At 51.2% G+C, this 25,566-nt stretch overlaps 3 protein-coding genes across 3 annotated transcripts in view; 2 read left to right on the forward strand and 1 right to left on the reverse strand.

The window, feature by feature from the left end:
- Positions 1–8,633, reverse strand: part of EMH_0003250 (uncharacterized protein) — a gene marked incomplete at both ends in the record, with an annotated part of 14,686 nt that extends 6,053 nt beyond the window's left edge. Inside the window, 16 exon segments of the mRNA XM_013502363.1 lie at positions 136–676; positions 964–1,848; positions 1,998–2,138; positions 2,305–2,967; positions 3,135–3,821; positions 4,116–4,199; positions 4,365–4,431; positions 4,587–4,911; positions 5,254–5,709; positions 5,838–6,249; positions 6,473–6,594; positions 6,760–6,832; positions 7,221–7,467; positions 7,767–7,852; positions 8,016–8,127; positions 8,551–8,633. Coding sequence (XP_013357817.1) covers positions 136–676; positions 964–1,848; positions 1,998–2,138; positions 2,305–2,967; positions 3,135–3,821; positions 4,116–4,199; positions 4,365–4,431; positions 4,587–4,911; positions 5,254–5,709; positions 5,838–6,249; positions 6,473–6,594; positions 6,760–6,832; positions 7,221–7,467; positions 7,767–7,852; positions 8,016–8,127; positions 8,551–8,633 — 4,984 coding nt within the window.
- A 4,103-nt stretch (positions 8,634–12,736) lies between these two features.
- Positions 12,737–19,128, forward strand: EMH_0003360 (myb-like DNA-binding domain-containing protein, putative; the record flags this gene model as incomplete). The annotated part of the gene is made up of 20 exons (XM_013502364.1): positions 12,737–12,885; positions 13,025–13,218; positions 13,393–13,487; positions 13,686–13,761; positions 13,932–14,023; positions 14,225–14,297; positions 14,457–14,540; positions 14,739–14,799; positions 15,082–15,280; positions 15,414–15,498; positions 15,697–15,806; positions 16,048–16,189; positions 16,387–16,619; positions 16,867–17,148; positions 17,470–17,520; positions 17,682–17,732; positions 17,874–17,995; positions 18,224–18,402; positions 18,651–18,799; positions 19,018–19,128. The coding sequence occupies 20 exons, from the start codon at positions 12,737–12,739 to the stop codon at positions 19,126–19,128; spliced, it is 2,538 nt and encodes an 845-aa protein (XP_013357818.1).
- A 2,550-nt stretch (positions 19,129–21,678) lies between these two features.
- Positions 21,679–24,734, forward strand: EMH_0003470 (uncharacterized protein; the record flags this gene model as incomplete). The annotated part of the gene is made up of 5 exons (XM_013502365.1): positions 21,679–21,702; positions 22,298–22,363; positions 22,568–22,686; positions 22,840–22,974; positions 24,356–24,734. 5 exons carry the CDS (start codon positions 21,679–21,681, stop codon positions 24,732–24,734), a joined length of 723 nt encoding a protein of 240 aa, XP_013357819.1.
- Positions 24,735–25,566: the final 832 nt, after the last annotated feature.

The following is a 25,566-nucleotide window of genomic DNA, read 5'->3' on the forward strand; positions in this document are numbered from 1 at the left end:
TATATATATATATATATATATATATATATATATATATATATATATATATGTGAAGGTCTCGGTCACACACTACTCCTGATGGGTCTTCACAAAAAGCAAGAAAACACTTCACCGCGCTTTGCATGCGCTGCTTACCGCATGCAGCCCAGGGCCCGCTGGTGGGTACAGGCAGGAAGGCGTCGACGGGTTTCTCTTCAGTGGGCTGATGGCTGTGGCCTCCAACCTCACGCGGCTCCTTGGCTGCAGGATTCCTTGGTGCTGCTGCACCCTCATCGTCACCAGCATTCTCTGATTCGACTCCTGCTGCTGCTGGCGGTGCCGCTGCTGCTGCATCGGCGCCCCCCGGCCACACTGAAACTTCTTCTGGGCAAGCTGCGCTGCCCGCCTGCTCATCAGCACCTGGAGCAGCTCGCTGCTGTTGCTGCTGCGAGGGTTGGGGCTCCTGATGGGGTGTCTTCAAGGGCTTTGCATGCATACTTTTCCGCTGAAGAGAAGCAACCTGGGCCAGCTTCAGAGACAACAGCTTCGTGTCACGCAGAGAGTCGCTGTAAGGATAAGATGTGGGCACCAGGAAACGCCTGCATGCAGCCAGCGACACCAACTGCCTGCACACGCCGACGTTCACGCGACCCACAGACACGTCCACTGTTTGCCGCGGCAACTTGGTGGTTCCAACCTGTGGGCAAACACGCACAAACAAATCATATATATACATGTATGCATATATATATATATATATATATANATATATATATATATATATATATATATATATATATATATATATATATTATATATATATACAGTACACTGAAAAGGCGTCAGGTCTCCACACCCGTGTGTTTTAAGTCTGTGAGCATTCAAGCCGCAGGTGTTTTATCAGTCTTAGTGGCTACAGTGTGAAGAGGCCAAAGGAAAGCAGTGAAGGAAAGAAAAGAGAGAATGATAAAGAGGGGAACTGACATTGAGATCGAAGACGGATAGAACCGTGCAGTCTGTGGTGGCGCAAGGGATAGAGCTGGCGTCTGGGGACTGGGCCATGACTGCAGCTTCTGCTGATTCAAATGATGCATGCAGAGAGTGCCCAGCAACAGAACCTCTCCGCTTCATAACTGTATGAGAAAGCCGGAATGTAGAGACAGAGGCCTTGAGGCCGCAACACGCAGAGGTGAAGCCGTGGGCCTCCACGGGCTCATAGTCTACGTCTGCCAGCATAGCTTCTCTTGAGCCACCAGCTCTCAGCGGTGTTACCCCGCAACTTTCTAGCATCTCCTCTTCATCTGAGTTCTCTTCTGTGCTCTCTGAGCCCCCAGCTTGTTCACTGGGCCCTGAGCCCCGCAACCGAGAAAGGCCAGCAGCAGATGCAGCAGCACCATTTAGTCCTATTTCACTTGAAGACGGAGACAGAAAAGAATCTGAAAGAGATAAACTCTCAGAACGAGGATCTGAGAGTGTTTGACTCGCCGATGAATTCTTTGAAGTCATTCTTTTCTGGGCCTCAAACTCTCTACGAGCATCAAGAGGCCTCTCTCCTAGAAAAGCAAGAGGCTTGCCAGTTGCTGCTGCTGCTGCTGCTCGCTCGGCCCAACCTCGTTGGCTCCAGCGGCCCCTCACCATGCTGAAGCTGGAGGAACTACTGCTGCTGGGAGTTTCGCTGTCGCTCAGAGCCACTCGGCCCTCCCAGGGGTTCGTTCCGAAACGCCCAGGAGCCACAGCCGCTGCTTGAGCCGCTGCCCGCGCTGCTGCTTCAGCGTTGGCCTGTTGCTGCAGCTGCTGCGCCTCAGCCAGCGCATCTTTTCGCAAGTGTGACAGCACACGTGAGTAGTCAAGCGAAGACAGGCGATACGTCTGAAGCCATAGAAACAACGCAACAAAATTTCTGCTATGGAACTCCGGCAAATTCACACAGCGGTAAAAAAACAATCCTTCAGTGCAATACGTGGGGCTGTCTCTGCATGCGAGTCAACCAACAACGACACAAGAGGAGGCAAGCTTACTACTGTGGCCTTCTGGGCAGTCAGCCTGAGAGTGTTGTCGATGTTGGTGCAGTACCCCAGTGCTAGGCCCATGGCATCTTCAGTCGTTACCGGCAGGAGACAGTCTTTTTCCCTGAAGAGGTCCCAGGTAACATAGTTCATCTGCGTACACCCCAATACGGCACAAGCACCCCAGCATGCGAATAAAACCCTTCTCACTTTTTTTTTTTTTTTTTTTTTTTTTTTTNTTTTTTTTTTTTTTTTTTTTTTTTTTTTGAAACACAAACGGCTTCATCAAGTGTACACCCCGAAACAACTGTGGCCTCACCGGGATAGCCTCAGCAAATGGAATAAGCTCCGGGGCAGAAACTGAAATTTCTGGGATATTGATCCAAGTCTTTTTCTTTTCAAGTGGCCCGCCCAGCTCTTCGTCCCATACTGTCTTGCTGCTGATGCTTACCAACAGCGTGCGGCTCTTATCGCCCCCAATGGATCCCCGCCTCCTAGGAGCACCAGTGTGCCCCTTGGTGGTGGGCTTCGTCTGTTTCTGCTTGACCATGTCTGCAAGGTGCTTAGCCCTGTTGAATAGTAAGTGAATATTCGAGTAAACCCGAGAAGGCCGAATCCTGTGAGATACCGATTGCTGGCTTGATGACGAGGCATTCCGTTTCCCTTGTTCAGATTCCGTGGGGCTACCAATAGGAGAAGTTTGCCCCCCAGAAACCTGCCCACGAGCTGGAGACCGTCCCCGCTGGGTAGAGCCAGTGGGGGAATCTGTACCTCTCCTAGCTGCCTCCAAATCTCCGTACAAATCCTCTCCGTGAGAGGCAGTGCGTTGGATCAGCTCCCCCCCACGGCCTCTCAACGGCGGCCGCGCCGGGCCGATGCCCCACCCAACGCGGGACGGGGGGTCCGCAGGCAAGTACACGCAGGTGGTGCACCCCATGTCCCCTAGTGGAGAAGCGAACACGAGTAAACCAGGAAACGGAGTCTGAAACACACAGGTAAAAAGTACAAGTTACGCATGGTGGTGAGATAAACCTCAAGGCCGCATGCAGAAGCTCCTATAAAAGATGCAACGACTACTGCAGTGCAAGTCTCTCCGGCGTCAAATGCAGCACGGCAACACTGTGAGCAGCAGCAGGGCGTTGGGTGTACCTGCAGTTCAGGTTTGTGGCGCGCGCGTAACGAAATTGCTTCGTCGCAAGCCTTCGCCTTGAGTGATGCAAAACCCTTTTCAACGAAAACTGAATCAACAAATATATCGTGACACTTGAAAAAATCATTTCTCTTCTCCTGGCGAAACTTGAAGTCCGCGCAGATACGAAACATCAGAGTTGTGGGGGGCAAGTGCTCGGTCTGTGTGTTTGGTGAGCTGCCCTCCAACCCCTTTTGCGCCTCCAGCCTTTCTAACAGTCCCAGCGTCCCGAGCCTGCTGAAACTTCCTTTTGGCTTGCAGTTCTTCTCTTGACATTGCAAGTTGGTTGGCGCGGCTATGTGCATGCCGGGCTGCACTAGAGGCAACAGACGGAGGCATATGTTTGGGGCTATCACCTGCGTTATACCGTCTATATAGAACCACCGTTTGCCTCCGAAGCCCCCCCGATCATCGCCTGTGGCATCGTCTATCGTGCATGCAATGTCCTCAAACAGCAGCCTCTCGCGGTCTGTAAACTCGAAATCTCCTCCGTCGTCTATGCGGGTTTCTGCGGTCTCGCCTGTGGCCCACTGCATGCTCCCCAGGCGCTGGGGGCGGCAACACGCCTCCGTGAAGCGACCGAATATTTGCTTCTGCAGCACCGCAGCGCTGACTCCATCCCTCCAAGTCAAATTGTCTTCTGCCAGCTGCGCATAAAGCACCAACAAAAACGACACTCACTTTCAAACAGCTGCCGAAACCCCCTCATGTCTCGCATCTCCCCCAGAGATTCCTTGTCTCTGTTCTCCTCGTCTATCCCTTCGAGCCAGGCTCACAGCCTCAGCACGAGTTTGCAGCAAGCTGCATCAAAGGAACTAGTGCCACTTTCAATGCCCTCTACGACACTTAACTAGCCCCACAGCAGACTTCTCTAGCCTAGCAAAGCAGCCTTTTCCAGTTGGTGGGGCAAAACGACACTACAACTACACCTGTCAACGAACCTGTCTTAGTTTAAGGATCAAATACAATGGACTGCTATGCTCGAAATCTGAAATGAAGCGATCCACAACTTCTCGCATCTCCGCCTGATCCGAAACAGACGCACACAACAGTGAACTTGCACTTCTAGTTCGTACAAAGGGAATTCTTATAAATACCAGGCGTGAGTTTATCTCTACAGGGCAACGCCAGGTTTCGCAAAGAAACAATTCTATACAGCAGCCAATCGTATTCTTATCAGCTTATCTCACCTTTGCGGTGAGCCGCCTCTTCCACATCTCCACGTACGTCGCGCACTCCTCCTCACGCGCCACCAGCCTGAGAGCATAACAAGAAATTCCACCCGTCTCAGATTATCTTAGCATGAAACATTCAGCCCGGATATCAGATACCTGTGCACATATATCAGCTCGAATACAGTATGAGGGAAAGATGCAACAAAGTGCTGCAGAGGAATCAGACTGATGACAGACCTGGTGGGCCTAGCCGCGCCCTTGAGGAAGATATACCAAACATCGATGAGCTTCACGAAGTTGAAAAGCGACGTTATAGCTGCAGATGTAAGCGTCAGCTGCAAGGGCTTGTGCTCCATACTGCCGTCAAACACCGGGGGAGGCGGCTCCTGTCTTTCTACAGGATTACTTTGTTGGTCAGCCGGGCGATCGGTGCTGGGGAGGGGAGAGTAGAGACTTGGGTCATGGTGCAGGAACGACAACTCCACGGTTTTCCAGCTCTGTTTGTTCACAGCTAGGTTCGACCCCAATGCCCGCAGCTCCCACTTCTTGAACAGAATATGCACTGATACAACACGCCACACAACGCGAACAACAGACAACGCCCACACATACAATGCAAGGAAACACTTGTACACCTACAGCATGCCTGACCCCTCTCAGCAGCCCATAAGAACGAAACACACGAACTCTCCGTGGGGTCTAGTAATATGTATGACCGGGACTCAACAGTAATAACTAATACATCTTAAACACCACCACTTAAAGTTGAAGGGCTGCGCCGGTTACACGCGACAGCAAAGGAGGCCAATGCGCAACCCACTGCCCCCAAGCTAGCTTAGCCTGTCTTTGATAAGTATTAGAAACAAAGGCAATCCTGTATACTGTCTAAATATACTAAGCGTACTCTCAATTCCTTTCTTCGGGGTCACACGCATTGCATGCGTGTTCTCGTCTAGAAGGTCCTTGATCTGCGAAGGAACGACTTTGAAGGCCCTGGAGGCCCTCACTCCGTTCAGAAGGTCTGCGTCTGTGTCAGCGCTGCTCTTGGTGCTGCCGCTGGAGTCGCTGTCTTCTTCATTGTTGTGGAGAGTTGCTGCTGCTACTGCATTCGCCTTGGCAGCTGCTTCCGCTGCAGCTTCTGCCGAAGCTGCAGCGGTGTTAGCTGCAATGGCTACACCTGTTGCTTCTGCTGGAGTGTCCGAGACAGCTGCAGCTGACGATGATGTCGGCTGCGTGATGGCCCCAGCTTCAGATACAGTGTTCTTCCCCAACGCTCCGCTTGTGTTGAGGATGGTTTCAGCGGTCAGTGGAGACAACAGCAGCTCGTCCGTCCCGTCAGGCGTGGGAAGCGGCTGTTTACCTGCATGCATACAAAGAGCATCAAGAACCCCGCAAAAGTTAACCTGCAGCTACTGCAGCAAATGATCAGAAACCAGCTATCGCTGAAGGAAACAGTCTCGGGGTAGAAGGGCACACACTAGCACTCACCACGCCACCACTTGAGAAATCTCGAGGCGAGGGAAAGGGAGATGTTTTGATCTTCAATGTTCAGAGTATCCTGGATTTCTTTGCTCAGCATATTCGCAAGCGCTCCCTCGTCCATGCCAGCCTCAGCACCGGCTCTCGCTCGCTCCCGAATATTCGACTCCGCCCCGAACCTGGAAAGTCTGTGCTGGGCCTCTGACATTCCAGCGGGGTTACAAGCAGCAGCAGCAAAAGCAGCCCCAGCAGCTGCAGCATGCGCTGTTATGCCTGCTGCATCAGCTTCTTCCGCCCTACCCCCACTAGACGAAGGAACAGTCTTTGGCGAATCCGTGTCCTTTCGCAGTAACTTTGAGAGAAGCTGCTGCGCCTCCTCATCCTTGGGATTCCGCCGAAGGCGACGACGTAACTCCCGAGCCTGCAAATGCAGTGGCAATCAGCGACACGCACAACATGTATCTCTTGCTACCCAGCCTTCAGCACGAAATCAGAGATCAGCTCCTTCATATACTCCGTATCAAGGCATTACGCATAAAACAGTGACTTGGGGATAGCGACTACAGTCGAGTGGGGGTTGAAGTAGAAGCAGTAGATATGCTGCATGGGTTAAGAGGTGAGCTTGGGCAGAGGGAGATACGCACTCTGTCAATGTTGACAGAAACCCCCGCCTTGCCCTCAAGTTGGGGTCTCGGAAATTCCTTGTACCAAATATGCAGCCCCACGAACCGCATCCAAAGGCCCATCATAAGGCACTGTTCGAGCCCTGCAAGTACAAACAGCGGAACCAGATACGAGTCTTCAATAAACTCAACTCATCAGAAATCTCTGCATGCAACATGTTCTGCATTTCAAGAGCATTTGCAAAGGCCCTGAAGTTCAAATCTAGCAAAAGCTGTCTTAGAGATGCAGAAGGTTCCCGCCAAGTCACCTGTGGCCTCCATTTCAGAGATGCGGGGGTCCCCCCGTTTGGGGGAGTCAATACAAAACTCATCAACATGGCACTGCAGCAAAGCAAAGAGAAAAAAGACACACACCCCTTTCTAAATGTGCAATGGTGTTTGCAAACGGAAGACCTCTGTCTGAACACATAGTGGTTTTCCCTAGGGAATCAATCGACTCAAGCTTCTCCTAAAACCCAGAGCATGTTTCCCCTGCACTCTCATCCGTGTACGGTGCTACAGAGCGAAAAGAATTTCCGTAATATGTGAAGAAGCGCGCAGGATGCAACACCATGTGAAGAAGGGTGCTAAGTAGGCAAGAGGCCGTCACGGTGCCCCGCGGGAACCCGGGGCACCCTGTAGACGAGGTCGCCCACACAACAATTACTACACGCATGCGCAAAACTCATGGGGCTGGCGGGCACGTTTGTTTGATGCTGTATTGTCTAACCTCGAACGCCCATGGCGTCGCTCCCAAGTTGTCATCAACAATATGCAGATGGATGTTGCGGACTCGAATGGCCAAGGAGTTAACGATCCTTGGCTCTATGGTCTGCGCAACTGACGACCTGTCTCCTTGAGCCGATCCCAGCAGCGAGGCAAACCGCTCCCACAGAACCGTCCGTTTCAGCTTCGACTTCAAGATCTTGTCGCGCCAGAACTCGCTGTTCCATTCACTCGGATACAGCAGGCGAATCCTGTAGGCAAAGCGTTGCAGATGCAAATCACAAATCCCAGTGCTACCCACAAGTATTTCAAGAGGCTAGATAGAACAAACCATCCGCCTTCCTTAGCCTGCGGTACAGTCTCCTAAACTCTACGATGCAACAAATGAGGCCTCTAGCCTAGCCGAGTAGGGAGAGATGCCACCCCAGTTGTTGCCAGTAGGCCTCGCACAGCAGCAGCAGGAGCGGCAGTAGAGGCAGTAGCAGAAGGAGCAGATGCAGACGAAGCAGCACATATGCAACAAGAGGCCCAGTCCATGATCTATGCCTACCGAATTTCGAGGTCTTCTGCCTCAATTGCAAATGGGTAAGCGCCTGGCGTTCCGAAGAATGTCTGCCAAGAAAACTTCGCCCGGACCTGCAAAAAGAAAAAACGCCCATCAACCGATTCACGTCAGCCTCCAAGGAGAAAACATCGCCTGAAGCGTTGTTACTCATAATGAAGCAGCTGTTGAGATCGGCAAAGAAATACGAGGCATTGTGCTCCCTGTGCTTTTCTAGTTGTAGCTCTCGGGCCCCACCTTGGCTATGTTGGAGTAGTCCACTGCAAAGGGGATTTCGGCAAGTTCAAACAACTGCTGGGGAAAGGGAATGTTGGTGAGATGGATTTCGGGATCGGTCAGCGAGTCGATCCTGAACCACATCAAGGACACAGACACAAATCCTTTCTGCAACTCCACTGGTCAGCCGCTCAGCTTCTAAGCCTCTTCAGAAACCTCTTAACTCTTGTATACGCAGCAAACAACAACCAAGGCAAACGTTTCCCATCGAATATCCAGCCAAAACAGGACAGCAACACCGATCAGGCTCTCCTTTCTTCTAGGTTTTTCGGAACCTTGGCATGAAACCCAAACCCTAAATCATGAACCCTATAACCCATGGGGCTGGCTTTTTTGTTCTTTGTTTGCTCGCGTGCTCAGAGCCAGCATGCAATACTATTAAGACACGCCTTTAGCACACACTGCCAAGACCGCCCTAGGCAGCATGATGGAGGCTTCTTGGGGTTGTCAAGCCCTTTGAGACATGTTTGGGGCTCGTGAGGCAGTGGAGACGAACCTGAAGTTGTTGATTGGGTCCCAGTCCCCCAGAAATTCCTTGCCGTAGGTCTTGATGACCTGGTCAAGGATGTTAGCCAGCATTGTCTGTAAAAACGAAAAGTCCCATAATTAAATAACTGTACGACGGACGACGAAACGTCTCGGCGATATCAGATGCGCCGACTGGTGCGGCCGCTACTGCGACTGCCAGAGCCTGCTGCTGTTGCTGTTGCAGCTTCCCCAAGGGCAAACTTCAGAGGTTCCAGCGCCCCTTATGGGTGCTCTTGTTGCAGAAGCGAGGGGTAGTAGCGGCGGCCGCTGGAGGCTGGTGTTGCCGCTGTTGCTGGTGCCGACCCTCGTTGGTCTGCTGTTCGGCCGTAAAGGGCGCCGCACCTTCAAGCCCCACTAGCTGTACGAGGACACAAAGCAGCACCAGAGGGCGCCGCTGAGCCTTCCTGGGTGTCCATCCGACGCTTCACTGAACGCCTTCAGCGCGCAAGGTGAGTGATTGACTGTTGCGGGTCACCAGGAAGGTGGCGGCCTCCAGCGCCGCCGCTATGCAGCGGCGAGTGGCGCTGAAGTGGCCCCCTTGTTCTGCCTTCCCTGTTTTACTGCACTTGCTGCTGGAGCGGTTTCAGCTGCTGGTGCCTTTGAGGCGGGCGGCGGAGCTACGAGGCCCCGGGCTGCATGTACGACCCCAGCGGGGGCGTCTCACGGGTCCCTACGATATGTATGACTCCTGAAGAGGTATGAGGAGCGATGCAAACGACGGTCATTCCCTGGGGTTGCTTAGGGCACAGGGAGACAGAGCCAGCGAGTCGTGCTCGGCGGCGCGGAAGGCCGGCCCCCTAGATGAAGTCCTTTCGCCAGTCCTTCTGCTGCTGCAGAAGCGATGAAGAATACAGATGCCTTAAAACTCTAAAAACAAAAGGCAGAAGGTCTTTAGAAGGCCAAGCAAGACCACCGCTTAATCGTGAGCCATTGAGGAGCTCTCTCCGTGGCCCGGTGCTCTGAGCGCAGGCTGCCTCGGGGGCCCCCGCTGAACCGAGCAACCTCAGTCGTGAGACCTTACTCCTTTATTTAGACTCTGTTGAATTTATTTCTCATGATTAATATTCAATGCAGAAGATCTAAATATGTACACACACAGCAACCAGCAACACGCGGTCCACCGAGCCACTCGCGAGTGGAGCGCCAGAGCACCTCGTTGAGTATGCAAGGTGTCGCCTGTTGCGTCTTGTTGAATTCAGATGTTCACATCTTTCTTTATACTTCATTAGTCTTAAAACAACTGCACTAAGGGTCATTTTAGCTGATTACGGTTCATCTCAGTCGCCCCGCTGCTCGCTCGCTTACTACTGTCCGTTCTACACATTCCTGTAGGCTCCGAGGTTTCACGCTAAGACCGTTGTAGTTATAGTACTAAACGAATGCACGCTGCAAGTTATTAAAGAGGTTACAAATAAGGGGGGATGGTTGCCGTCACAACGGTCTCGAAGCGTGTACAGCACTCCGTGCTGGGCGCAGTACTGCCTTGATGAGCCAAACGCAACAGCATCAGACAGCAACAGCAGAGGCACTTTCTATTTCAGTTGTTCTTGAAGCTATGGGCACAGGTGGGGCTGCTTCTTGGGTCAATGCCAATCGCCGCACAGACAGCAGCCGGTGTTGCGTCCCTGAGATTGCTGCATCGCTGCCGCCCTGAACGAGCTCAGCAGACCTAGCGGACCTCTCTCTCTTAACTGTTCAGATAGGATCTTTGTCGAGATGTCGTTTTCAGAGGACATTCCAGGAACCTCTGGGGACGGTTTGAAGCAGCTGAGGTGCACAACGTGCAGGAGGCAAGCACTTACATGCACAACGACACACGTTCCACAATTATTATCACAACGTTCCTATTAGTTTCTTTTTTATTAAGGTCATGGCTGTACAACATGAACGGTGGACATCCTGGAACACATTTCTACTGGTTGACGTTGCGTCTTGTTTCTTGCAATGCATTTTCCACTTGTAGGGAACGTTCAAAGAGTGCAGAAGTGCGTGTAAGGCACGCCTTACAAAAGGCTGTCAACCTTGGGGTGGAGCCACACCACTATGTTCACATGACGGGTTGTAATTCTGCTTCAGACCTACACTTATAAATAATAGAACCGAGCCTACGGGCCTCCGACATGCACACTGATCCGTAGTGCGGCGCACGCCTAACAGCCAACCGGTCAGCCTTTAGCCTAAGAGGAAGTAACTGCATGTGGTAGCGCAAACAGTTTGTTCAGTTTCTGCTCCTCGCGATAGTCCGCTCTAGACACACACAGTCCATTGGCGAGTGCCTTCCCAAGGCCCCTTACATGACGACAGGTTCGACTCGCAGCTTCTCGTGGAGTGCGCAGCTTCAGCTTCATTGCAACGGAGGTCAGCGGAGTTGGCCTGTTGCTTCAAGAGCTGCAACAATTAAGGAAACGTTTGAACTCTCAGTTTCTTGAAGGGAAGCTGGTCCCTTCCTGCCTTTAGGTGGCCCGAGCACAGCGATATACGGTCCTATGTCTGGTGCGAAGGGGAGGCAGCTGGTTGCGAGTTGTGGCACCCTCTGTTGCAACTCCTTTTTAAGGAGGCTGAGCACGTCTGCATCCCCAGCCCCTTCGGCGCATTTAACGCATTAGTCATTTTTCTGCCTTCATTTGGCTTCTCGTAGCGAACGCGCACACACAGAGATGGACACATGCACCGTGTTTCGACAGATCCTCGTCCATTAGAAACGCTGTACATACTGGGTACATTCTAGAGGCCTTTCAATCTCTTCTCAAGGCTCGATGTGGAATTGCCGAAGTAGCTAGCCGTTACTATCGGCGTTAGGGAAGCAGCAAATAAACTATCAGTTTAATAAGCAAGAAGTATGGTCCGCGAATAATGGTTAATATAAGGGAGTCGAACGTGAGCTCGAGGGTGCACGAAGAAATAAGAAGTAGGCTATAGCTTGCCATTCGACCGGCGTCAGGCCGGCCGCCATCTGCGGGGGATTCCGCGGGCCAACCGTCGTCTAAGTTAATAGACATAACCCAAACAGCATATCGCCTCTGAACGCTTTGGCTCCTACAGAACGGCATATTCCCCCTGGGCATATCCCATATTTCCCCTCTTGGTTATGAAACTCTCTCCACTAACGCTGCTTGCAACGAGTCGTCGGCATTCTCCGAGGCCTGTTGCGCGCTGCAGTAGAGTCAAAATACTTGAGATGATAGTTTTCAAAAAGCACCTGACCTCCTGTCCAGTCCCCCGGCGGCCCTGAGACCGGCGGCCCAAGGGCCTTGGACCGCTGGAGCGAAGGCGGCCTGGCAAGAGTTGCACCACGCCCCGCAGATGCATGCACAACCAAGCCCCTTTTGTAGCATGCTCTAACACCATAGGCAATTGTTGAGCACTTACTTGGCCCTCAGTACCCAGCGCGCACGAGAGTAGAAATACACGGAACAACTTCAGAGAGCTGTCCGTAAGACTCGCCATCTGGGTTGGGTAACCAGTACTCATGTACCTTCCCTTTCCTTTGTACCCACGGGGAAATATAGAGTTTGACAGTTACTAAGATAGGCTAACTATACTGAGCAAGTTACCGTTCCGCTGTGTCTGCACAAAGCCACTATCAAGTGAACCCTAGGCACTGCACAGAGAGAATTGACATCCCTTCTGCACATCTACTTAGTCTGTACAACAGGTTTTCCTTTTCCGATTAAATAGAGTGCAAGGTGACGGTGTTTCTTTAGCAGGCGCTGGTTCTTCTGGTCGGGCTGGGAGGCGCTGCAGCGCTTGCATGCAGTGGCTGCGGCCCGCGAGCGGATAAGGAAAGAGTTTCATCGGGGCGTTTTCAGGTTATCATCACATTAGTAATGTCTTTAGGCGAAAATTCTTTTTGTCTGGCAGTACACTGGGGGCTACCACAGAGGCGACGGCTGATCGCTGCTGCTCTCGAGGGATCTGCTGCAGCAGCAGGAGCAGCAGCAGCTACGAATTTTGCGTGGAGTCCGCATGAGATTCGCTGAAGAGGGATGTATGGAGGATTTTACGGGTTTTTCAACTGCAGCAGCATCCGCCTGGCAACAGCGGCATCCGGCCTGTAGCCCCATCTACTTGTGAATCGTGTTGTCTGTAGCGGGGGAGCGAAGGCAGCAAAAGCCGGTCCCCCGGGCCATTAATTTTTGGGATAAACGGGGAAGATGGTGCGAATATTCATTAAGGGAGGAGTGTGGAGGAACAGCGAGGATGAAATCCTCAAGGCGGCGGTCATGAAATATGGCCTGAACAACTGGAGTCGTGTGGCTTCTCTCCTTGTAAAGAAATCCGCCAAGCAATGCAAAGCCAGATGGTAGGGCTATCTTTTCTTTACAGACGGATGTGCTGTTCCTTTACCGCAGTACTGCACGCGCGCAAGAGGGAAGAAAGGATACCCAAGGCAGGCACTGCAGCTGGCGGGAGACGTATGTCTTGCTGGAATTTGTGTGCAGGTACGAGTGGCTGGACCCGAGCGTCAAAAAAACAGAATGGACGCTCGAGGAGGAGGAGAAGCTGCTTCACCTCGCCAAGATCATGCCTTCGCAGTGGCGCACGATTGCGCCAATTGTCGGACGCACAGCTTACCAGTGTCTCATGCACTATGAGGAACTTCTGGATCAAGCACAGGGCAAGTGGCGCACTTATGGTGCCAGATTCTCCTTCTTCATTTCTCCGTTGTACCTCTGGCTTTGTACAGAGTGCAGATTTTGTTCCGGGGCAGTACATGCACCCTTCAGGCCGATGCGCCTTGCGCCTCCTATTGAGTTCTGCTTCAAAGGAAAGGTTGCACGATAAAATGCACTCTGTTTGTTTGCTGCAGAGGGTATGGATGGAGAAGAGGGAAAGCCTAGCGGCACGGGATTCTCCCAGGCGCCGGGAAGCCGCAAGGCACCGGGCAGAGGAGTTGGCTTCCTTGTAAGAACAATTGATACTCCTGCCGCTGCTCTCCCTGCGGTTTGCATCTGCTCTAGATGCGACCGATGATAGAGCAGCTGTTGCTTTGCTGCTACAGTTGTTGCCCTTCCCTCGCAGAAATGTTACAGATACACAAGAAATCCCCTTTTTTGCATCTATCATTAGCGCCACAGCACTTTCGGGTTTCTGTTGTTGCAGCGAGGGAGGGAAGATCCTCGGAGGCTGAGGCCCGGAGAAATTGACCCGCATCCCGAGACCAAACCCTCTCGTGCAGGTGGGCGACATAGGGTTTAGGGGTTTGGGTCAAGAACGTAGGGTTTAGGACTTACGTTTGAACGTGACTGTGAGCGTTCTTGGAGGGAGCGATCTCATGAAGCACTGAGTTCGTGGCGGAGGTAACGTAGAATTTTCATTTGACTTCGAGTGGCTTCGCATTGCGTGCAGACCCAATTGACATGGCTGAGGACGAAAAGGAAATGCTTGAAGAGGCGAGAGCCCGTCTAGCGAACACGCGTGGCAAGAAGGCCAAGCGGAAGGTGGGCAAGATAGACTCACCTCACCGTTGCCGTGCATGCTACAGGACGCTTATTTTACCTTTAAAATATGAAGCTTGGAAGTAGCCGATACAGTGACCTGCATGCATATGACAACGACCAAGGTATACCTTACCTGTCATGTGCAAGCGCGTGCACGATTACCGTGTGGACATGCTGGTGTTTGGGTGCGTTTTGACGCAGGCGAGAGAAAAACAACTTGAAGAGGCTCGCCGACTTGCGGCGTTGCAGAAAAAGAGGGAACTAAAAGCGGCTGGTGGGTCTACTGCGTCTGATGCGATGCCTTGTCATGCAAGGGCTGGAGTGACGGCAGTTCTGCTAACGGCTTATTTGACTTAAGGAGGAACATCTATGCCAAAACCTGCAGCAGCAGCGCTGCAGGCGATCGTGGACAATGCTTGTGTTGTGCGAACAGGAATCATTACGGGGGCGAAGAGAAGGACGAGGAAGAATTTCCAACCATACGAAGAGATTCCGTTTGAAGAGAAACCGCCTCCAGGTTCGCGTATGGTTTGAGTTTGAGGCCTGCAGCTGCAATTATAACATTTATGCTTGCGCAGATAATTGTGCAGCTGTGCACTGGGTCGGCTGCGTTGATCCAGTTGAAGGACTGTATAGTGAGGTTGGCATGAACCCTGCGGACAAGGCAATGCCTTGAGCTTTTGCGCATCTGCTGGGGCGTGCTGTTTGGATGCAGGTTTCTACGATGTGCCATCAGAAGAGAATCCAGAGGGCAATCTGAACTTCGCCAACATCAGGTAACCAGTGAATGGCAATCCCTTTTCATGTGTAGTGTCTCAAAAGCGTTTCCCTGCGCCTTCTTTACAGTGCTGTCAAACTAGGCAATACTGCGTTTGGTCCGAGCGTATTTGTGCCGACGAGGCAAACTGAGGCGTCGTCTCGCACAAGCTTTCTTGTTGCGTGCGGTTAGTTTGGATGTGTGATTTGTGAGGCGCTTGTAAGCTACATAATGGTTTATAATACTAGACCTTAATATAATGGATTGCGCCGGTTAGCTTTGGCGGGATTTGTGTGAACAGCCTTCAGCACATGGAGGGACATATGCGCGCGAGAGAGGAAGAGAAGCTCAGAAAAGAAGATGCAAGGAAGCTGAAACGGCTGAGAGAAGACCATCTTGATGAGTACTTGAAGTTGCAGGAGGAGAAATTGAAAAGGGAAGCCATTGCTAAGAAAATGAAGCTTAACTTACCAGAGCCCATGTTAAAGGAACATGAATTGGTAAGCTTCTGAACCTTGCGCTGATTCCCCTCCCGAATATCACCGCCGGTCCGTCGCCTACATCATTGTGGAGAAGTGGACACATTTCAACGTGAAACAACTTAAGAAATCTGCGCTTTCCGCTGATTTGCAGGAGGAGTTAGTGCGACTTGGGGCCCAGGCATCACTCCTGACGGGTTCAGATGGACATGACGAAACATCTACTTTACTAGCACAAGGTTAGGGGTGGTGCAGGCTTGTAATCGCTTACGTGTGTTTTGGGTTTAGGCAGCATAGTGGTAGGCATTAGGTCTTTGGTATGCTGTCTGCGTTGCTGCTTCTCCGCAAGCAACAGTGTACATTTAGAGTGGCATTTGGGGTTTGCAGCTCAGCGGTTATTTGGCTTATTGGTTTGGGTGCAAATGCTTTTGCTGCAGGGCTTTCTACGCCAACTACGGCTGTCTCCCGCATTCCGCGGCGGTCAGAGCGCGTACAGCAGGAGGCGCGCAATGCGTTGGCTCTTCTTGGGATTCAAACTCCGCTGGAGGTAAGCAGTTAGAATGACGGAGAAACGAAGAGTAGGCGGTGTTTAGACTACCGAGTACTGAGTTGCGCATACAGGAAAGCACGCACGTTTGGTGGGCAACAGATATGACGTTGCTTTAGTGTTTGCAGTAATGAATGAATGAGCCACCTTCCAGCTGCATACGTCAGGGGCCCCGAAGTAATGTAGAGAGTGGGAGATGATATAAGGACACCGAGTAACACGTTTTGTTTACGTTTCATAGGGGGAAGAAAATGCTCAAATAGAGGAAGTTCCGGGAGGAAAGGGACTGACTCCTGATGACGTTCGAACGCCAAATGCTTTGCAACAGCACCTCCGTGGAAGTCGTTTGACTGGCACCATATCTGACACGCCGCTAACTGCAGGTCAGGCAGCAGCGACTTGGCAGTTGCGTCTGTTTTGCCGCTTGGCCAAGGGCCAAGGTCGGAATTAGAGCTTACAGAAATCATTTTTAGTGGAATGTATGGATGGACACGCATTCCTTTTCACAGCAGTGCAATGGTTCCTTCTTTTGTTTGTTTTGAAGGATGCTTTGGATCATTGTTTGCTGTTTACTGTTCAGCCACTCGCATTACCTGCACGGGTCACGGCAGCAGCGCCACGCCACTCCATGACCCATCGGACGCAGGCTCGGCCTCTGAGGGTGGCGGCATGGGTTCGAAAGCAGAGTTGCAGCTTGCGCGTCTCCAAGTGCGCACCTCTCTCGCCTCCCTCCCTGCTCCCCGCAATGATGTCACGGGACAAATTCCAGACGATATTACTGAAGAGGAAAAGGAGCTTCTTGAATCTGAGGCTGTAAGACCGGCTCCAAATTACCCCGCAGCTCCAAGCTATTCCTATTTATTTTGTTTTCCTATGAAAATTGCACATGTTAGGAGAACGATTGACCAGAAATGCCATTCCTTGTCGTTGAGCTCGTTAGACTGTTGTGCAAGCTCAAGCACCGTACTTCCTCTTGTAAGCTGAAGCGACTCCTCGAGTTGTTTTTATTTGAAAACTGGGGTGCTTGCTGAGTGGTTATTTTCGACTTCACCTTATTCAGGATATGGACATGGAAGATGTAGAGAAGCGTCGGGAGCAACGTGCAGCCGAGGCAGCGCGGAGGCGATTCTTGGAACAAACTCAAGTGATGCAACAGCAACTTCCTAGGCCCATACTTCCCCCACATAAGCCGTTAACTCCATCAATCGACGCGGCGTCGGCAATTGCTGCGGCTGTCCAGCAGCAGCTGCAGCAGGATGACGACACGGTCATTACTGAGGAAGGGAAAGACGCTGCGGTTGCGGCAATTTCTGAAGCTGCTTCTCTTACGGAGAATGTTATGGTGGGTAGATAGGATTGGTGCATTCAAATAAAATCTGTCATGCTGGCTTTTTCAGAACGTATAACACGACAATAGGGAATTGTTGTTATACTGCCTGCCACTTCTTTCAGCCGGTCCCAGCAACCAACTCAGGACCTCCGCTGTTTAGGCATGCTGCTGTGCGTTAATTGAGTTATTTGATTGCTGGAGGAGCGCGGAATGATAATTTGGGTCACGAGCTTCGTGCTTTGTTTTTGTGCGCCTGTAGCTCTCTCGTGCTTGTGTTTGTTTTTGTTTCCGGGCACTGGCGAAACTTTCCACGTTTATCTATTTGTTTTGCAGACTCTGCTCGTTCAACACGACTGCTACGAACACCCATTTCGCGGAGTTAACGTGAGCTCTTCATGTCTGCCAAATCGAGTCATATTGTATAACTGCTTCTAGCCGTCGATATTGAGGCATCATCCCACCATTTCCCCCTGCGGACGTTTTGCTTCCTGTTGCGTTGGTACAGCAATACAGCCAACATGGTGCTGTGTGATTTTTGCCTGCAGCCGCCTCCGCCTGCTGGGGGGCTTGAACCGTGTAGCTTGGAAGAAATGCAGGTATTTTTGACCAACTCAGTGATGCAGCTTGCAGAACTTTGACACGGTGTCATCGGTTAGTGGTCTGTTTTAGTGTTGGGGTGAAGAGCACGCCAGACCGACACAGAGACTGCTACCACAGTCATGCGATGTTTCGGGCAGGCAGCGAGGGAACTTGTAGAGTCGGAGTTGGCTTCTTGGGGCTTAGACGAGAACTACCCTAGACTGGACAAACTTGTCTACACACTGGAGACGCAGCTGGTCTTCAACCCAGCTTCCAAATCGTGAGCATGAATGCACGCGTTGACACCGGGTATCCTGTGCTCATTGGGTAACAAACAGCACGTAGTGCATTTCCAGGGAGACAAGGAGCCTGTGATACTACCGTGTAGCGTGTGTAGCCGGCTACACGCTACTGATATGGTGAATGCGGGTTGCTGCGGACGATTTATCGTGCCGCGCTTTCTTGGAGACGCTTACTACTGCAGACAGTGGTGGCTGTGTTTATGCAGGTACGTCTCTTCATCCACCCTGAGCCCGAATGAGCGTCTCCAAGTGTATGCGCACCAAGTTGAAACGTTAAAAAGTGGCCTAGCCGCTGCTGTCCAGAGAACCAAAAAGCTAGAAAAGAAGTATAAGGTACTCACGACGGGCTACACCAACCGTCAGAAGGAACTTGCCAAGGCGATAGGTGAGGCCCAAGTAATACAAGGGAAAGGCTGAATTCAATCATGTTCCAGGAAAAGGGCTCAGGTTCAGACACCAGATAATTTATGTGGCACACTTGGGGCATGTTTTTATTGACTGCAAGGGGAATCAAGGTGGTTTATTACCAAAGTTACAAGATCAGATACGGCACCAGGCATGGAAGGTTGTTACCTTCAATTTGTTTTAATCCACACGCTTCTATGGGGGCTGACGTACGTGTGCTGTGGGCAGCCGAAAAGAGCGCTGAACTTCTGCAACTCGATGCGCGCGTTGCATCATTTACTAAACTGCATGAGGCGGAGCGGAAAGCAGTGAAGACTAGGACTGAAGAAAAGCGAGTAGAAGTCATAAGGGAGCGCGCTAAACACCTGTTCCTTCAGGTTAGCTTTGCTTTCCAATGCAAGTCGTTGAAAACTCACACACTGACCCCCGCAGGAGCTCCTACGTGTTTTCAGTGCTCCGTTGTGATAGGAATCGCTATAGTTGCCTAAAGTACTAATGGAAGTGTAGAACTGCCCACGAATCTCGAAAATGAGTTGTTCTGCTTTTCATCTATTGTTTACGAAGCTAGTGGGGTCCCTACGCTTTATTTTTGCAGCAACTCTACGGCCGCTTGACTTCTGTCAAGAAGCATCTCCAGGAACTCCTCAGCGACACGGCAACGCAACAGCAGCAGCAAGCACAACCAACACAGCATGTGCAGGCGTAGTTACGTACTGTACTGCAGACGGACCTGCTAACTCCTGACAGATGCCAACTCCGCAGGTGGTTGAATAAGCGCCGGCGCAGTCCATGGGAACACGCTGAGAAACTGTGTGAACGGAAAATTTATGGACCTTTTTCTGTTTGTGTTTAGCATTGCATCTGTAGTGTTTTCGCGTTGGCGTGCATGGGCAACATCTCCAGATAGACATCACACCACGTGGATGTAAAGGTTGCATCGTTTATTATTAAAGAACTAGCTAGCTAGACTAGTACATTTTTGGCATGTAGGGTGGTTGCTAGGGTCTGTCAAGCCTGAGGGTCACCGGGAGCTATCCTGGTGACCCTCAGGCTTGACGGTAAGTAGCACAGCGGACTGCTGTGCTCACATCCCCACTCATGGCTGAATCACTAACCAAGGGTGGGAGAGCTGCCATGGTAATCCGCAGGACCTTGCACTTATCATCCTTAATATACTCATTAACATATTTCACTTCACCTCGATGTTTTAGTTGATTTTATCGGTGCGCGGAAGGCCATCTCAGGGCATTGGGCCCTTGTTAAATGCTGTTACCGGCAATCTGGGGGATGGATCTTGGGTGGGGTATCTACACTAGACTAAGGTTAATAATGTAGCATTTACTTCCTTTGTGCTGCATTCAACATTTGTGAAGAAACTCCTGAGTTGGATACGAAACCGTGAGAGGGTCCTTCGATTGCTCATCAGCACTGGCGGCGATGAGCAATCGAGTGACCCGTGTACCCGGGATCAATTAAAACGTTCAATAAACTTGAAGAATTAAGAATGCTACCTAAGCTTGTTGTACTAATTAAGCGTGTTATTTGAGCTTTGCATTGCTGTATCAAATAAACCAAATTCGGCGGGGCCCGCGGCGGCGTAAGCACCCTTTGCACGGTGCTCGCTTTTTGGCAGTTTCGTCACAGCCCCCCTCCTTGCGATACATAAATCCAATAAAATATCAATTGAAAACTGCCGAAACAACGTTTGGTTCGGTGACAGCATCAAGAGAGGCTCCAGTCTATCGCATGTATACCTGACCAGTGGTTCTTCCGTCTCGCCCGCTTGCTTATCGCAAGCCATTTCTGCACCCTGTAAAAGCCAGTGAAGTCTAGGCCCGCCTATGGCTTGCAGAGACTCTCGAACATTCAACTTCAAACATGTTTTCCCCTTTGCAGCTTTCGTTTCTCCTCGTACTTTTGGACGTAGCCTTGCCGGCGTCGGCTGCGTTCGCGAGCGGTACGTCGATTCGTTGAATGCATAGTCACTCCTTCACTCCTGGCAAGCATTGACTGAAACCATGTCATGAATAATGACCCGGTGCTTTTACGCTTTCAAAGGGTAGTTGTTCTGTAGGGGAAATTCCCGTGCGCCGGAGGGACGTTGTCAATACATTGAGATCGCAGCCTCCCTAACGATAACGGATTCTACCTGTGTTGCTACAACCTGCCAGTTCGCTACGTCTGGAGTAGTAAGAGCATATAATGCAGGGTTTAGGATCTATTCCATTCCTAGTAGGCTGCTGCGTCCTCTTTTCAATGCATCCGCAGGTCGTACGTGCCCTTGGACCTACCAGCCAGTGTGTGGCTCTAACGGAAGAACATACAGAAACTTCTGCACAGCTCGGCGGGCAGGAGCGCAAGTGGTACAACAAGGCGCTTGTTCTCAAAGACCAGGCGTGAACGGTCAGTACGAAACTATAGGCAGGCTAACACATACATTGCAAAGCACTTTCTTCCAAGTCTTGCCAACTCTTCGGTACAGCTGTGCCTTTGTAGCGTACTTTGTCTTTCGCCTTCGGTAAATTCCACGTTTACAAGTGATACGCCTGCTCATCAGTGTTGCCCCAGACACAAGCGGTAGGTGCGAGCCTGGTTGAGCCTGGGGGCGCACTTCGCGGGATTCTGCAGTCTGCACGTGCACTAATAAAAGAGACCCTGTTTGTGGCATTGAGGGTAGCAAACACAAGAATGCGTGTACAGTGCCCACTGTAAATGAGCCCTTGTCTGCGGAGGCCCTTGTTGTTCTTTGAAATGTAGGCTGCTCTGTCCAGGGTTTCGATCGTTCGTGACTGCGGGACGCTCGAGAATACGGTTAACCAGGTTAACCAGGGATAGCAGATTGCTTCATTGTCTTGTCATTTCCTGTTCAGCGTGTCAGTGCCCCAACTTCCGGAGCCCAGTATGCGATACAGAAGGGGGTACGCACCAGAACAGGTGCTTTATGCGTTGCAACAACAAGCGGTTTGCATACAATGGCTTTTGTAACAACTCCGGAGGTAAGGAATACCCTCGTAACTAGACGTGCTGCCGTATTTACCCTGTGCTCTTTCACGTAGGCGGAATGAATGTATTTGCACAGATCTACGGAAAATGCCCAGAGTGTGAAGCAAACTGTTTGCAGCTGTTTGTGATGCTGTGTCTGTTGAATATGCAGGCTGTACTTGCCCGAGTACGTACAATCCAGTATGTGACACCGACAACGTAACACACAACAATGCATGTTCTATGCGGTGCAGCGGTAAAACCTATTCGTACGATGGAGTCTGCAGGAGTACTTCAGGTAAGGTTTTGTTGGTAGCACACAGTTACACTACTTCGTATTGCAGGTGTTCTCTAGAAATCGCCTCCGGAGTTAACGCGCATTAGCGACCGCGCCGTTTGGTCGTCTTGAAATTGTGTTAGCTGTATTTGTGCATGAACGCCTGACCTGTATGAAAGCTTGGAGGGGCTCTCTGTCGTTGTGATTGATGCCGGCATGTGTCATCTTGTTGTTGCGGAATTTGCAGATTGCGTTTGCCCAGAGTTGTATCGACCAGTTTGCGATACGGAGAACACAACACATAGTAATATCTGTAAACTGACTTGCCAGGAGAAGAACCTCGCCCACGAGGGTGCATGTAGAAACAATCCAGGTAAGATGCTCTTGCAAACGCACAGTTGTGCTGCATCATGCAGCAGGCTTCATGAGTTCCTTCCACGCTTCTCAACCAGCTTTCTCCGGTTGGTTGGCTTGAACGTTCCCTAGCTTGTTCGACCAGTAGCTACAGAATGTACCCATTGAGTGAGAAGCTTCCTACGCCGTTGCCCAAGTTTAGTATTTCTCAGAAGTTAGGGGCTTAGAACCAACGTTCAATATTCGGCGGCTGACTGTGCAGGATGCGTCTGCCCTGAGGTATACAGCCCTGTATGCGACACTCAAGGGCGAACACACTCGAGCGCCTGTAACATGAGGTGCCAAGGTGCAGTTCTTGCCCACGAAGGCGCTTGTGGGACTTCAGGCGGTAAGGAGCAAGCTACAATCCACATTAGCTCTATATGCGAATGAGATGGCTCGTTAGTGTTATCAAAGTACAAAAGGACGTGTTCTTCTGACCTACAGTGCTGTGCTCTGTGTGTTCTCTGCGATATGTTTGCTGGCATCTCAGGTTGTGTCTGCATGCGCGAGTACAAGCCTGTTTGTGATACTCATGGCAACACTCACCCCAGCAGATGCGCTCTTAATTGCGCCGGTGCACAGTTCGCCTACGTTGGCGCCTGCAGATAGGTGAGCAAAGCAGCTTACCTACTAGATAGTTGCTGCTTGCTTGCGACCAGACGATGGTGGCAGTTCGATGGCCTGTGCTCGTAGCCTTATAAATGAAACTGGTCACCGTACCGAAACAGGCCACTGCTCGTGTTGTTGTTTGTGATTATGCAGACACTGCAAACAATCGTCTTCTTGCGGCGGGCGCTTCCACGGGTTGAAGTGTGCAGGTCCCGTAGACTGGATGCAGCAGTGGCTCTCCCCGAAGAACTGTTCTGCTGCCCTAGTTGCGTCTGTCATTTTAGAGAGGTTTGAAGCAGTTTCTTCTGCCCCAGTTTTATCTGTCTTTTTAGGGGCTCGATGCAGTCCCTTCCTACTGTTTCGCTAACCGACTGTACTGAGATTTTGGGGGGAAGAAGGCATAGTGCGCTTCTGCTCGATACACCGCAAGTAGATGGCTACCTGTGGGCGCAGAGGCACTGAATGCTGCCCTGCCTTGGCACGCCAGCACTGTAGGGCCACCACTGTTTTGCTTAACGACCCCCAGGAATCGCGCGGGCTGCCCAGCAGTCCGTTCATAGACGCATGAAAACTAATTAGTAGGGTAGCTGGCTGGGAGCGACGTTTGTGCAATATTCATTTGCACAACAAGCAGCTGGAGCCTCCTCATAGGATCTCAACCTCTCTTTTTGTTTACATCCGTGGTTAATGCCGTTCTGCTATCTGGCTGGCACCAGGATCCGGATGCGGATATTGCGGGCAGACAGAGTGCGCACGAGACTAAGACGTGGCAAGCGCTAGAGTGTAGCTCCCAGACCCGAATAAATGTAGAAGCGGTGTTGACAAGCGCACTGGGCGCGTTGTAAGCAAAGTGAGGGAGACGGTGTACGGTCTCATTATCACAATAAAAGTAGTTAGCTCCTGGGAGTGCACATAGGGGTAAGCACTAGCCCCGCCTGTACCACAGCAACGACTGCTGAATAATTGCTCAGAGCCCAAATGTAAGTTGCGTCGTGCATGACGAGGCTGGACGTGGCTGCCGCTGAGTCAAGAAGCCTTCGTAGATGTTCGTATCTCGTGTTACACTTCGCTTCTCCTTGGCCTCATTTTCATGACACGCGACGAGGGTAACCGGCACGCGAATATGCTCACGTGTGTTTTTCTTTGGAGAAAGAAAATAACTGAAGTTAGCCTCCCATACGATATAGGCAAAGATAGCGTGCGAGGTTGAAAGTACCCACCAAGAAGTTAGTGAAATATGTCGATGCTAGTGGGACAGTTGACGCATCCTCTACCAGGGCTATATCAGATCATGGCTCCTGCCGTGTCAGGTAGAGAGTCATACAAGCTCTTTATCGAGAAACAGGGGCCGTTGAGATGACTTATCCTTCCGCACAGTCTTTGTTGGGACAGGGAGTTAATGCGTACCTTGGTGGCCACCTTATCTGCTCAGGAGAGCGAAGGCGCACTTCCACTTGTTCAGACTTCGTTGGCTTTTTGCATAACCAACTCCACCCTAAGCTTCGCAAATGTCAGTTTGCCAAACAGGATATCGTCAATTTGGGGTCCACGGTTGGAGTTGACGAAACCAGAAAAGCAACACAAAACCTCCGAGCGGTACAAAAGCTGCCTGAGGTGTTTACCAATTTCACACACGTTTGACGATTCCTGGGTACTGTGAATATTGCAGAATGTGTATGGCTTTGGAGTGTCTGGAGCTGGAACGACTGTTAGTGAACCTTATCGTGTCTCGCGTCCCTTTTTGGTGGAATGACATTCATACCCAGGTTATCAGACGCCTGAAGCAGCGCCTCGTAGACTGCACCAGCCTACAAGTACCGGAGTACAGCAAAGCACATCAATTATACACAGATGCTTCCGGACACACGACTGGCGACGTGTTAGAACAAGAGCTTGGTTACGTCATGTCGCCCGTGCAGTATAAATATTCAGCTTACGATCAGGAGCTGTTGGCGCTCGTCATGCCCTTCGAAAAGCGAAAATACATATTGGAGGCAACTGATGATATGGATCATCAAGCCTTAGCACAACAACTCAACTCGTCTTAACCATTCGGTGAAGGAACTGCGCCTTGGTTGGACCTCCTCGCAGTGTTCGTCCTTACTCCCTCTTATCTGCCAGGTCCGCGAAACCGCTTAGCCATTGCCATATCCCCCCATCTCGTCAGCCCGTATATCTAGTAGTTCCAGTTGTATGCCAGTTTTCATCCTTAGCTGCCGTGCAGGAAAGTCCAGTCGAGGATCTAGGCCGAGATTAGGCGCGATGTCATCGTTGGAATTATCGTGACACAACCGGAATAAGGAGACGCGTTGTGCCTAGCTCCCCTAATGGGGGTGCTCCTCATGAAGAACAGCACGACGTGGACCCCGCCCAAAGCACCGCCCCGGCGTCCATCTAGAGTTCCAAGCGGGGGAGTACCCTGTGCCACCCTTCACTAACCAGCTCTCCTTCATGGAAGTTGCATCTGAGGCGTCTCTTTCTCCTGAGGCCTTGGCTGCGGCTTACTCTAAATGTCCCGTATTCCACGAGGCCTGCTACAGTGTAGGCAGAATGTGAATATACGGAGGTGGAGAAGTCTCGGCGTTGCTTAACCTTTAGTGTCCGGCCTCCACATCTGCGGGTTCGCCTAGGTGGGTTGTATAACACACAAATACCGCAGTTGCCGAAGTGTTCGACGCGCGTACTGCTCACATCATACGCCCGTCACAAATGGGCATACAGAGCGGATGAAAACGTACAAGGCACTTAGTTGGCATTTCTACTGGCAGGGTAGGCATGCATAAGCAACGACTTATGTATATTCCTGTACAGAACTTTCGCGTCTGTGCGTTAGAAGACAGCGTGTTTGCTTCAGCCTCTTGTGAATTCGTCCCGAAGGTG

The sequence above is a fragment of the Eimeria mitis genome, genomic scaffold, assembly GCF_000499745.2.
Source record: "Eimeria mitis Houghton genomic scaffold, Emh_scaff9, whole genome shotgun sequence".
Taxonomy (NCBI): Eukaryota; Apicomplexa; class Conoidasida; order Eucoccidiorida; family Eimeriidae; genus Eimeria; species Eimeria mitis.